We start from the raw sequence: 13,954 nt of genomic DNA on the forward strand, positions 1-13,954 counted from the left end.
CAGCAAGGAAAATATCATTTTCCTTGCTTTTACCACAAAAAGGTTAACATGAACCGGTAGTGTACCAGTAAAAATGAACTTTTAAAGCTACAGCTGGTTATTACAACGCTGAAGGTGGGAGACCAGAGACATGACGCAGCAAAAAACAGAAAGAAAATGACCGGCCTGCCTTTTGTACTTCACAAACTGTTGCATGTAATCATGTCAGTCTTTGTTAATAACACTAATAATATCAACAGTATATATAATACTAATATTGAGACATGAGTTCAGTCTGAGAGGTTACATCACAGCAAACAAACGTGGGAGTTTAGAACATGTTTTGAATTCTAGCAAAAGTGGCAATGAATTTATCTTCCACTCAAAGCAACAATAAGCGAGTGCATTAGTTTATGTTACTATTGGAGTGTCTGCTGAGGACTTCAAACACCACTGAATTTAAAAGGCACATGGCTCATTTGCTTCGTTCTCAAAACACGTCACATTGATCCTGCATTGTGTGCATAACTTTGTTTGCTTTGAAACAAATCCACAAGTGGAATATTCTCAGTGATGCAGCAGTTACAGCCTTGTAACAGAGCAGATATCCAACACAACAAGGCCAGACTGTGGCTTGGAAACACAATTTTTTTAATGATGTATTTGCACAGCATGGTGACACAGCAGTTTCTGCAGAGGGTGGCACGAGTGCCCCTCTGATGGTCCTCCTTGGGCTCTCGCTTTCTGGGGCCTCTGGATGTCTGGGGCCTGGATCTCCTCCATGCCTGCTTCATGCCCTGGGGGAGGGGCCTATGGCTCCCCACACCCTCTAGCACAGACCTTCCCAAAGTGTGGGACCCGCCCCCTAGGGGGGGCGCAGAGCCATTGCAGGGGGAGCGCGGTATGAAAAGGGGGGGCGGACAACGCTTGGACACTGCTAGCACGGGGCGCCCACACAAACGCAAAGCAGGAGATGAAGCATAGCTGTTTCCAAACCAACTTCATTCTAAGCCAAAGACTAGAAAATATGCATATCTTCCCTTTGGCTTCACCTGCACAAGTGCCGAGGTAGGTCTCCCTGCAGAATTGGTTTTCCCTTCGTCAGGAGCACTCGCTGGGCTGTTCAAATCACGGACAAACAGGATCCCACATTCTTGATTTTTAGTTCACAAACACTTGTTGTAATGACTAACTACTCCTGACATTTTGGAGATGTTAGCTCTTTATACAGTAAAGTTACAGTGGTATACAAATAATATCAGGCTCATCCTGCCACGATTTGTTCCCCCTGTCTAAATCACAGACAAACAGTATCCCACAGTTGTTTATGTTTTTAAACCCATTTTGCACAGAGAGGCATTTTTTGAAAAATGTATTGATAGCAATGTTGAATATTATTACACAGGAAAAAAACAACTACATGTAAAATAATTACACCGTGACGCCTCTGCCTTTCTAAACGGAGGGACAGTAACTGCATGTGTGTATGTAAGCGTGTAAAACAAGATAGAGACAAAATACTGTTAATCTGACTATCTGCTATTCTGCAATTCATCTCATGCAAACAATAACGTGGCGCACAGCGTGATGTGAAAAAAGGCACATACCTTTGACGTTGTGTGACAAACTCTGTATTCCTCGTCCACACGTAAACGCAAAAAAGGAGTTTTAAAAATCTCCGTTTTCGGTGATTCGAAACACCGTTTACGTGTGGACGAAACAGCTGCGTTTTCAAAAATCCCCGTGTAGGTGTGGACGTACGTAAAGGAGTTAGTAGTTTATTTTCTTACTACCTGTAATTTATCGCAGATTACTTGTATTTGCTTAATTGTTTACTAAATGTTTGAGGTGTGAAATAAACCGCAATGGAGCAAAATATGGGTGTGTGTTGTTGGAGGATGTGTTTGTGCGTGCATGTGCGTGTGTGTGCGCGCGCGCGGGCGAACATTTTTCTTGTAAAACAAAGGGGGGCCCAGCAAAAAAAGTTTTGGGAACCACTGCTCTAGCAGTTTGTTACATGGAGAAACCTTTTGAATAGAAGTGCGCTGATCCACACAGGTGTGCACATGGGTGTTCATTGTTCATAGACACAAACTACACCTTTCTTAGCTGCTACCTCAAAGCACATTGTGCGCTGTCAGTCCTGCGTGCTGCACAACATTTAATTTTTAGTATTTACTGTTATTTACACTTAGCTAGATTCATGCAGTGGTGTTGTGTTTATCATGTTGCTATTTTGCTTTTTTCCTCTCTCAACAGGTGATCCAGGAGATCTTTTCTTTTTAAGTGCCCTTTCTCACCGTCCCGTTCCCCCTCTGTTTTTCTTTTCCTTCCTCTCTTTCTTTCTCCCTTTCCTACCTCCCAGCCATGTCTGTCCCGTCAGTAACAACTAAAAATAAAATAAAAAAATAATAATAACAAAGGTTGATCAAATGGACCAATAGGGCAAGGCCTTAATGATCCACTTGGTAAAGTAATCCGTTGGGTATCTTTGTTGGCCTTCAGACAACAATTTTGATGGCTAAAGAACCAAACGGAACAGGCAAAAAAACAAACAAACAAAAAAACAACTTTCTGCAGCCCCTGTGGCCATTATTGGCTACATGCTGATTATTACCATTGATTGATTTTTTTTCCATGCAGCTTTTAAACAGGAAATAAGTTTAAAAACCGCATTTGGTGAATAAAAGAGGACAGAGAGGTCGGTGTTCACATTACTCCCAAAGACCACGAAATTTACATTTAATCCAAAAGATGATAAAAAAGATCAGAATAGCATAAAATTTTTATTACTGGATTGCTGTGTCACATTTATTTCACATTCATTTGTGAAAACATTTCATTATATAAATAATGGGGCATGTGCTCTTGTTTACAATCCCCCCCACCCCCCACAGCAGTGACATGATAGCTTCTGAAAACGAAGCCTAAACATAAACATATGCAACAGTATCCAACCGAACAGCCAGATATCCACACGCAAGACTTTCAGCAAGGCCTTAGAAAAGACTGAGGCTCACGAGAAAAGGGTAGATGCGTTGCAGTGATAAGACATGTATTGCACTAGCATAGCTGTTCAAGGCTACTTGTCACTTTTGGAGCGATGCGCACGGACACACTCAAACAGAAAAAGACTATTCCTGCTGGGACGTGCTTCTCAACTGCAGTGCAAAAAAATTCTCCTTCTACTGATTATAATTAATTGCATTAGAGGTTTCTATACAAATAGGGAGTGCTTATTTCATCTAACTTTAAGAACAACAACAAAAAAGATGTGTACATGCACAAAGAAAAGGCAAAGGCATACAGAACTGTAAATATCCACACATAAATAGAAATTAAAAAAAAAATAGCCACTATGGTTTATTCCTCAAACTTTGCGAAATTAAAAATTTCGACTAAGAAATTATTTCCCTATGGATAACCTGGAAATAAAGTACCATTTATTTTTGGAAATAAATAAGAGACACTTAAGGACAGCTGCCCTCTGAATTAGACAGGCAAAAATATAATTAATAATTTTTAACTTAATCACACATATTTTCCTCAGGCAAGCCTGAAGATTCATGCAAGGTGTTCCTTATTTGTACCATCTCTCAAAACACATTAAGGCGGAGCAGCCTTCAAAGAGTCACTGACAAAGGAGATGGCTTCAGAGAGAAAAGGAGCGAAGATTGGCGATGGGAAACAGACACGCTGCCCAGACTTTACGCTCTACAAATTTTAGAGATTGATGAGGATTGTTGGTGAGCCAAGGCCCTCTTCCAGCCACGGTACAGAGGAGGGGGTGCAACGCTGAGCTGTGCGCCGATGAATGCGGCGGAGTCGCCGTAAGTACAGTATAATAGAAAGCAAAACGATGAAGAAGCAAGCCAGGAATAAGTAGTGATTGTTGACAAAGGAGAAGCTGTGTCGCCAGTGAGAGTGCGCTCCTTTCAGGCTTTCCTGTTGGATGTCCCTGGAAGAGGTCACAACAAGAACAAGTTACACATATTACAACAGTTTGGGAAACAAAGACTGAGAGTTGTGCAGTGAAATCCAGCTCTGTAGATCAACTAACCATGGCTGCACTTATTCACATGAACAACATTATTTTCACTGGGCAAAATGACTTAAAGCTTGATTAGTAAACTGACGAGGAAAGGGCAACATGTGCGAGAAAATCCATCTTACCTTAAAGGCAGAAACCGTGTTCTGTAAAGTATGGCTCCAAGAGTCCACTGCACCTCCTTATCGTAGACCAATAAAGCAGTCTTTAGGTTTTTATAATTGGTTGGGAAAGAGAAGCCTGTGTGCAGTACTTCATACATCCATGCCGATTTAAAACACTGGTACCTGCAGACAGGAAAAATACAGCACATGCTGAACATTCATGCAGCAGGGATATTGGAGGAACGTGACAAGTTTTATGTTGTTTTCAGAAACTGCTGGAGAGTCCTGACTTACTTCAATCTATGGAGATCTGCATGTGAGGCGTATAACCCAGACTCAAAGCGTTCCCTCAGAATCTTCCACTGGGTGGCACAGTAACTCTGTAAATGTTTAATAAAAATGTCTGCAGTTTCCAATGATAAGTGAATGATAAACATTACTATAACCATTCTAGTGCTCAAAATAACTCTACTCCACTGCTCAAAAGAGTTAAAGGAACACTGGATCATGACAGTCTAAATAAAGTTCAACTTCAGGGATATCAATCCATCCTAATAGCAAGCGTGAGCCATTGTGAATCAATTTCACCTGCTTTGCTGTAAATCAAAGTGAAAACAGGTACAGTGGAGAGGTAACAAAACACATCTCAAAAAGAGAATGGTTTAGCAGGTGGTGAGCACCATTGCCATCATCCCTGCTTACTGATGGCACTTGCCACTACTGGTAGCATGAGACTGTTCCCGCAGCCCATTCAAGTTGCACAGCTACTCCAGCATGGTGCATCCCTATGACAATGGGGTTTACTGTCTCCCAGCACAGTCTCAAGAGTGTGGAGGACATACAAGGAGACGGGCTGTTGCACTAGGAGAAGGGCATCAACTCAGCAAGTAAGACTGAAGGACCAGGAGGAACACTGCCAGAGCCCTACACAACCTAGGGGGATACTCATGTGTATGTCACTGACTAAACCGTCAGAAAGAGCCCATGAAAGTGACATCAGGGCCCCGAGTCCTTCAGCAGGCTCTGCACTCACAACCCAGTACCGTGGAGCTCTGCTGGCACTTAAACTTTTTTAGTGCCACTCACCTTGGCAGCCTTGGCGTACTTCGAAGCATTATAATCTCCACCCATGCGCAGCACATCCTCCATGCAGTAGTAGAACTCAGAGAAGCCATAGAACTGACTGTTGCTGTAGTCAATTGCCGGCTGGTAGACGCCATTGAGGGAGGTTTGGGTGTCATTGGTGTGGTTTAGGAATGGCTGGAGAATTTGCCTACACTGGTCAAAGTCTCCGGTGCCTCGCAGATACAGGCGCTGCATAGGTGGACCGATCTCATCCTGCAGGTCAGTGGGTAGACACGGGTCCAGCAGTGGAGACTCCACTGTTTCACCAATATGCTGATCTAAGAGCCTGAATAAGTTGGGATTACAGTACAAATATCCGCAATACTGTGTAGTGCCACCTTTAAAACCCCCCCAAAAAACAGTTTCATTAAGCCAAGAGAATGACCTGCAGATCTCACCTGTTTCGGGCTGCAGTATTTCTGATCAGATTCTCCTCGTATCTTTGGCGTGCTGCATTTCCTCCATAACCCAGAAAGGTGGACACGTAAACACGATACACATGCTCTGTGCGATGCACGTCACACCCCAAGTTAAACTCGGCCAGTAAGTTCTTGGCGATTTCCTCCTACAGAGCAAACACACATCAGCACGAGAAGTGACTCCCTCCCTCTACTTACGCATATCCAAATTTACACACCCACACTTCTAAGTGCGTGTATGCATATAAACACACCTTTATTATTAGAGCAGGGCACCCATAGTCGAGGCAAGAGAAGAAAAGAGAAAGCTAAATATTGTGTCTCAAATAAGGCATCTCAAAACATCAAAGAAGCTGACATGAACTATCTAGGGAGGCTACAGTCAATCAGTGGCATATTTGCTGAGCCTGCAGCTGGCTTACAGTAGAGTCAATAGTGATGAATGGAGAGCAGATCATCTCCACGGGACAAAAATGGTGCATACAGGTTTTACCAGGAAATGATAGAGGGTGGAAGAAGGGGAGTAAGGGGGGTGGGGGAGAAAAACAGAGGGTGAGTGGCAAAAAACAAAGACAGCACGAAAACAGAATTGGTTGTGGATAATAACCTGCTGTGGAGAAGCAAAGCTTACAGTTTTGGGCACTTCGTACGCAATCTGTGTGGAGACACCACCCATGTCCAGGACACCTGTGGTCCTTTTCCTCAACAGCATCTCCTGCTGATCGCCGCCTGGAACATGTACCTCCACTACAGCCTCGCCGTCTTGGGTGATCGAGAGCAAAGAGGTTTGAGATTTGGTTAGTGAAGGCGTATCGTATGAGCACCGCGTTAGCAGATACAAAAGTCTCCATGGATTTAGTTAACATGCAGCACAACAGCCTTTTAGTGGCAAAAACTTAGTACACAAGTGAAATGCTACCTGCTTGGATTCTTACCATTGTGCACATGGTCAAATCTTCCAAGGACAAAGTTGATTCCAATCCAAGCATAGACACCTAACACCAATAAATACAAAGTAACTTTTCAGTGGCCACAAAGTGATGAATCAAATAGACTCCCACTGTAGTAAATATAAAACAACACAAACCATTCTCATTCTGTATAACACATTGATGTTCATTCTTGTGTACTGTGTACTATGAAATTTCATGTTGTAATTTTATGTATTTGTTGCCTGGACTACATCATTGTACATTGTCTGATGATGTGTTAAATTTCTTATTTATTGTTTTTGTCTGACCTGCCAGGAACTCGATATTTTCACTGATTTGTTCATTTACATGCACTGTCCCTTTGAAATAAACAAATTCAAATTACGTTTCCATTTACATACCTTCTTGTTTTCCAGAAATCACTTCCACGTGGGAATCTGAGAAGAGGAAGTTGAAGTGGACTGGGATATCTGTGCGCAGATCCTCCAAAAGTGCTTCCTGTTGACTGAAATCAAACAAACAAAATAACAAAAACTTTGCTTTTTTAACTGTAACTCAGGTCAGCTCAGGTGTGAACAGATTTATAGTTCACGATTTTATTCTTATTGGGGTTTTACCTTTCAGGTAGGATTCTCATTCCAGCTGTGCACAGGACATACAAGGGTGTTTCCTGGTGCTTGTGTTTGGGGATGTGCTGGGCTGCAAAGCTCAGCAGTGGGTATATATAATCACTGGCTTTCTCTGGTGTTTTAGCCAATTCGGAAATACCTGAAGGAAAACACACATTAGATCGCAGCGGGTAAATAAAAGGCAGCACAAGATGCTGAAATGCGTGCATCGCCAAATAATATTGTGATAACGGTTTGAGCCAAACACTGGACATCTCACCTGGCTTGATCTTCATGACCACTGGCTTGCGGTTCTGATCTCGCATTTGCCGGATGTCCAGCAGTTCGTGGGGATTACCGTTGTGCCGGGGCCAGCAGTACACGAACACCCTGGAGCCACTGCTGCCACAGTCCACTACCAGACCGTAGTTCAGGTTGGGGTTGGTTGTGTCTGTTGCGTCGATATCAGTGACCCTGGCTAAGTGCCTGTTGAACAATACAGAATCGTAAAAGTTAGAAATGATGCTTCCCATGTTTACTAGGACATCTGCAACTGGATAGTAGTTGTGTAAAACCTGTGGAAGTGATTTTCCTTTGTGATCCAGCTGACGTGCCCCTTTCCAGCAACAAGCAGCAGGTAGAGCAGCCCTATGAGGCAGACCACTAGACTGATGAAGAGCAGCTGTCTGATTGATGGTATCACGAGCCGAGGAAGAACCTGGGATGAGAGGCTGAAATGCCACGAAGCTGGGAAAAGGCACGAAAAGCTGATCCTGTCAACAAAAGATAAGAGAGCCTCAGCAAAGTATGAAACGTCACAGATATGTGAAAGGTATGCGAGGAGAAACCAACCTTCCCATGATGGACATTTCTTCTACTATAAAGCATGAAGCTGGAAGATGAATATCTGCCTTGTTCCAAACGTCCTGATGTCTTCATTTATCATCGTGACCTTTTTAGGGGGCAATGTTATGAATTAACAGTTATTCACATTTTATTTTGAGGGGAACTTGAGCTCTTTTATCAAAAAGGCCTGCAGAGCCGGTACGACACAGGACATGTAGCATATTCTCGCTGTAAAGGCAACGTATTTAAACTACAGACAGACATTAGCCAAACAGGAAAAGCACTGCTTATAAAAGGAAAGCAGATTAAGCGCTCACACGACCTAACTTTTGCATTTCAGACGTTTGTGTTGAATAACGTTTGAGTTTGGTTGTAGCAGAAAGCTAAATGAGCCTATTTTTGCGCATTTTTACTGATCGTCACTGTAAAACCGGGAATGTTACGTGTTCACAGCTCCTAGCCGGTTTATTACTTACTAGGAAAGGTGTGAAAATCCCCCCTTTTCTTGAAAATGTGGCATTTATTAGCAGCCAGATGCTAACCTCTGGCTAACTAACGTAAAGGTACGAGAAGGAATCCGGTGAGTGACGTGGTAGTCGAGACGTGGTGATTGATTTTCATCTCCGCGTAGCCCGGATCAGAAGCCTGTGAGCAGACAGCCGCCCGTCTTGTTTTTTTCTTCTTCCACGTCTAATGTAGGTATTATTGTGCAATACCGCCACCTACTTCCTGGAATTAGGTAAGAAATGATCCCCAGGTGATGTGAAATCATCGTGTTTAAAGGAAGAAGTTAGGAAAGAAAAAGAAAGGTGTCAAAGGTTTATACTGAGTTGTGCGTAAGGATAGACACCAGGGCAAGGAAAAGGACTTTTATTGACTGACAGGCAGAGATCATGCTGGGAAGAATGTGCAGCAGGTTCAGGTGATTAAGGACAGATATTGAAATGTAGAAGAGAAGACACAACACGTGTGTGAATAAGATGGAAACAGTTTAATATGCGAGAGGTAGGAGGATGAGTTTAATTACTTGGGGTCAAACATCCAAGGCAATGAGAGAGAGGTGAAGAAGAGAGCAGACAGTGTGGAGTGTCAGGGGTGTTTTATAACAGAAAGGCAACAGCAAGAGTGAAAGGGAAGATTTACAAGATGGTAGTGAGATCTGCTATGATGGGTGGTTTGGAGATGTTTGCACTGAGATGTTTTCATTGGGAGTGACCAGAATTGACAGGATTAGAAATGAGTACATCAGAGGGACAGCACAGGCTGAGCGGGTTGGAGACAAAGGTAGAGAGGCAAGGCTGAGATAGTTTGGACATGTGCAGTGGATTGATAGTGGATATAAAATCATAAGTCATACACAAATCCAGGTTCTCATGTGTATTTAAGATAAGATTTATAGCTTACTGAAAAGACAATACATTAATATTGACTTTCTAATAAGTTTGAAAAACAATAAAAAGAGCATAACAAATGATTTAAAACATGGTATAAATTGTGCAGCACATTTTCAAATGTATCCAAGTTACTGTAATAACTCTTTTTATATAAGACAAGTCATCAAGTGTTACTTCAATATGTTCTCTCAGTGCAAAAACAACCTGTGATAACCTGCCAAAACTTGTAGAGCTGTAGTAGAAGCTCACACTACAAAAGGTGCACAGTAGTTTTATTTGCTGTACGTGAATCAGCTGGTAATCTCTTCATTATGCCCAGACAATTTGAACATTACTGCACGTCTTGCAGGCCAGCCACTCGGAGTAACTAATTTGCCAGCAGCAACTCACATCCACATACTTCAGTCTCTTGCTCTGCTGTAATAAACTCTTCACCGTTGGAATCGTCACGTCTGTCCTCTGGAGGTCAACGTGGCGTACCCGTCCAAGCGGCACGAGAAGTGAGCCTGTGGATTCTGCAGAAGCACGCGGCTCATAGTTCTCTGTGCGTAGCACACTCTGTAAAGTGTAGTCCAAGGGGCACGGCAGGGAGACGAGTGAGAGCTTCTCCAGTAAAGGGGAACCGGTTAGGAGACACCTGAGCACCGTCTTCAGGGACATCCAGAACATGGCAGGCTTTATTTGGCTGTGCTCATAGGAGAAACTTCAGGGAGAGACAAAGAAGATGAGGAAAAATCTTTGATAGATTGCCAAAGTCTTGTCTGCTTATCAAAATATAATTTTCTGGCCTCTGGTAAGGCTACAACATTTCTTAAGTTTTAAATAATTATTTCCTCTCACTTTATTTTGTTAAATGCCACAACACAGATAGATGCTCCCGAGGCAGAAAAAAAGCTTAAAAAGAAGAATATGAACACTATAAAGGCCAACGTTATCTGTACAATAGGGCCTTTTAAGCTTGGGAGCAAGAATAGACTTTTGATTTTCCTCTAATGGCATGATTAAATGTTAGATTGATGTGAAACATCATTATGAGCAGCCTACTACAAGAACACACAAAGAAACAGTGTGGAATCTTTACTGACGGGCAATACTTCCTGGTATACCATAAATAGTACCTCAGCAGTAACCTTACCTGAGTGTGAGAGAGCAAAGGTTAGGCAGACGTGGAAGATCTCCATTGTCCTGTTGATCCTCCTCATGTTCTATTTGTAGGAAGGAGGGAGGAGGCTCAGCAGAAATGAGCAGGTCTCTGAGTCTGGGACAGGCCCTGATGACTGGCAGGAGTCTGGTGTAGGAGTTGGTTTTCACCCCTTCAAGTGTAAGAGAAATCAGAGAGGACCCTGCAACTAACAGAGAGGGAAGGAGGTTGTCCAGATTTCCTGGGAATTGGACCGAGAGCCTCTGCAGCTGACCGGACCAGGCCTTGAGGCCCGCGGCTAACACAGATACCTTGCTTCCTCCTCTAGTGTTTTCATTACTGTCAACACTCACAGACATGGAGCAAATGCCTGGACATAAACGACCTAAACTATCCAGAGAGTCAAAGGTTAAGCCCTTAACATCCTTCAGTTTCAGGACAAAGTCTGACTGTGACAGATGTGTCCTTTTTTGCCCTGACTGCCTCTGAGAGCAAGGCAGCCCTTCATCTCTACTTGTATCTTCCTCACTCCCACTCCTATACTCCTCCCATGATATCTCCTCCTCCTCTTCATCCTCATTTTCTCTATCCACTGCTGTTTTTTCTCTCCTCATTCTTAAAGTATCCTTTCCCTCCTTGTCCCTTCTTTCCTGCCAAACCTGTTCCAGCTTGGCAACTCCTTCCCTGCTTGTAAACTCATCTGCCAGGCTGAACTCTCTGTTCTCGATGAGGCAGCAGGCCTTTTCCATGCCCTCCATGGCTACTCTTTCCAGGGAGGGGAGAGAGAGAAGGAGGTAGGCTGCAGCAGCCACAGGTTCTTCCTCTTGTACCCCAAACCCAATATCCAGAGCCAGCAGACTGCTGAGGGGAAGAGGAGCCAGGGTTGCAGGAAAGGATGAGGACTGATCAGAGCAGGAAGTGGAAACAGAACTCAGAGATTTAGAGGGACTGCCTGAGGAGGAGCGGAAAGCCCCACCTCCAAGAGGAAGCAATGCACCCGGGGAAAGCAAATGACAGCGGGATACATCTAGATGCCGCAACAAACGGCAACGCTGAGCGATTGTTCTGATTACATGCTTGTCACAGGACATGCCAGTCAGAGAGAGGGAGCGCAAAGCAGGAAGGCCATGGAGGGTTTCGGAAATGACCTTTGAAGGTAGCTGCTGGGCTCCAGACAAATCCAGACTCCTCAAATCCTGAGACAAAAACACAGAAAGTTCAGACTCACAATAAATAATCAGACAGAGAAATATTTAAATAATTTGTATGAATTTTCGACTTTCTGGCGTAATTGCAGTGGGTTTACATTACCAAATATGTAGCACCCTCTTAGCAACTGGTTTAAAATAAGTCTTTGGGTACTGGATCACATGCAGTCAGCCCAGACACACTGCAGTTTACAGCTGCATCCATCATGACCCTCCATGGTGTCAACATTCGTGCTTAGATTATAACACTGACTGCACTGACAGGTTGTCAGGACAAAGTCATATGTGACTCACAAAAGGAACCAAGGTATGATTAAAACAAAAAGCACCACCAGGTCCTGCAGGATTACCCAACACATATTTTAAAAGCATGTGTGAACAGGGTCTTAATTTTCATTTTAGGAGCTGTTCATTCCCAGAATAAAAAACTAATGAAACGGTAACATAAAGGATATTTAATACAGGAAGGAAAATGTCTCTTTTACTTAAAATATAAATATATGAAAAATGTCTATAGCTGGAGAAGAACCCCCTTAACCATTAGCCATAAACTGCATGTGCAGTAAAAGATGAGACAAGGACATGGAAGCGGTGGTTTTTCTCTTACCTGGCAGCGTGCAGCAATGTGAGTGCAGACGGCTGGGGTGACCAAAGCAGGACAGCTTTCCAGGGACAGACCTCGAAGCTGGGGCACCAATAGGAGGTGGAGGGCTGCCCTGGACAACTGCTTTCTGCTGCACAGCAGGCATGTCAGCTCCTCAACCAGTTCACTGGCTACAGGCAGAGTTAAAGAGTAGAAAAAGAAACATCCACAAAGATATCAGTAATACACGTACAGCAGGGGATCACTTATAGTGATTTAGTCAAATCTGTCCTGCTGCTTTTTTTTTTTATTTCTCCTGTTATCATTTTTTAATTAGACCCTCATTAACTCACTGAGTAAGTTGAAAGGCCCCATGATGTATCTGAATGAATACTGATCCAGGTAGTTATCGGTATAGTCTTTCACCCACACTTCTTTCATGTTGTCAGCAAGGCTTAGCAGAGACAGCTGCCTCAGTGAAAGGACCGGACCATCTTCATCTGTCCTCCAGCAGTCTCCTGTTCTCTGCCTCCTGCGCCCGGGTCTAGCCTTCGCCCCACCACGTTCAGCCAAAGCCCGAAATAGGGGCATTGTGGGATTTCAGCTGACTTCAGGGCTGAAGGGTTAAAAGTAGAAATTGCTTTCTTTTATAAAGTCATAATGTTGATAAGGAGTTTTAACTCTTATGTAATTTGAATGGTGTCATTAGGATTGAAGTTATTTTACCAACAAATGTAAAAAACAAAAGGAAAAAAAATACAGCACATATAAAGCTGACAGGGTGCACACCCCCTCCTCTCACAGATCAGCGTTCATATCTAAACATTAAAACATACTAGCTGATGTTAATAAACTACTTTGGTGTTCGTGTGTGAATGAGAGTGTGGGAGGGTTAACCAAGCTACAGTAAACTGTTAACTATCAGTGCTGCTGTCTAACTAACTCGCCTTTGTAGTTACGGAAAGATTGAAAAGAGCAGAATGCATTGTTCAGAATAGTTTCCAGTGCACGGACACCTACCTGGCAGATGTAACAGTGTGCTGTCTTGTCCTTATGCGAAAACAAAGCACAGTTGTACCTTGCTCTGACGCTTTCAACACTTCCTGACTGGACGCTGATCATGTGGAACAATTTTCCCTGAGTTTTGTCTCCCAGGAGCACTCCGTGTCAGGCTGCCTGACATCATCAAGTCAGCCGTAAACCTCCCCGGTCTGAAAGTCCAGCGGAAACAAAGCAGTGCACGAGACTTCACTGGTAACCCGGTAGGGCTTTCTGAAAAACTTGGGGAGGGACCGAGTGTCACTGAACGTCAAGCTACGTTCAAGGTCAATGTGAAGTTTCGGAAAAAAATGTTATAAATGCAAATTAACTGATTATTATCACTTTTGTTACCTTATCTGCAAGCAAATTGTCTATGAATGTAATACTAATCATTAATTAAGGCCTTCTGTATTACTCTTAGGAAAAGTCTTTTAATTATGTGCCTGTAAAGTAACTTTAAATGCTGATATTCGTGAATCTTAAAAATGTATCTTGAACTGTGTTTAAGATACTTGTTGTTAATTAA

At 43.1% G+C, this 13,954-nt stretch overlaps 2 protein-coding genes across 4 annotated transcripts; both read right to left on the reverse strand.

Moving 5' to 3' along the window:
- Positions 1–2,773: 2,773 nt before the first annotated feature.
- On the reverse strand, positions 2,774–8,734 carry entpd4 (ectonucleoside triphosphate diphosphohydrolase 4). 3 transcript variants are annotated; one of them, XM_063490369.1, is made up of 14 exons: positions 8,538–8,734; positions 8,068–8,167; positions 7,791–7,988; positions 7,496–7,701; positions 7,225–7,375; positions 7,009–7,112; positions 6,611–6,670; positions 6,307–6,437; positions 6,098–6,133; positions 5,655–5,821; positions 5,218–5,542; positions 4,426–4,511; positions 4,153–4,314; positions 2,774–3,937 (listed from the first exon to the last, which is right to left on the reverse strand). In XM_063490369.1, the coding sequence occupies exons 2-14, from the start codon at positions 8,082–8,084 to the stop codon at positions 3,703–3,705; spliced, it is 1,878 nt and encodes a 625-aa protein (XP_063346439.1). In that variant the 5' UTR covers positions 8,085–8,167; positions 8,538–8,734; the 3' UTR covers positions 2,774–3,702. The 3 variants fall into 3 exon arrangements, with proteins under 3 accessions (XP_063346439.1, XP_063346441.1, XP_063346440.1); XM_063490371.1 differs by lacking the exon at positions 6,098–6,133; XM_063490370.1 differs by lacking the exon at positions 6,098–6,133 and having other exon boundaries at positions 6,283–6,437.
- A 217-nt stretch (positions 8,735–8,951) lies between these two features.
- Positions 8,952–13,634, reverse strand: si:ch211-214j8.12 (uncharacterized protein LOC100000539 homolog). Its single transcript, XM_063489559.1, has 5 exons — positions 13,408–13,634; positions 12,741–13,003; positions 12,412–12,578; positions 10,591–11,792; positions 8,952–10,158 (listed from the first exon to the last, which is right to left on the reverse strand). Exons 2-5 carry the CDS (start codon positions 12,976–12,978, stop codon positions 9,765–9,767), a joined length of 2,001 nt encoding a protein of 666 aa, XP_063345629.1. The 5' UTR covers positions 12,979–13,003; positions 13,408–13,634; the 3' UTR covers positions 8,952–9,764.
- Positions 13,635–13,954: the final 320 nt, after the last annotated feature.

This window comes from Pelmatolapia mariae, linkage group LG12, assembly GCF_036321145.2.
Source record: "Pelmatolapia mariae isolate MD_Pm_ZW linkage group LG12, Pm_UMD_F_2, whole genome shotgun sequence".
Lineage (NCBI taxonomy): Eukaryota > Metazoa > Chordata > Actinopteri > Cichliformes > Cichlidae > Pelmatolapia > Pelmatolapia mariae.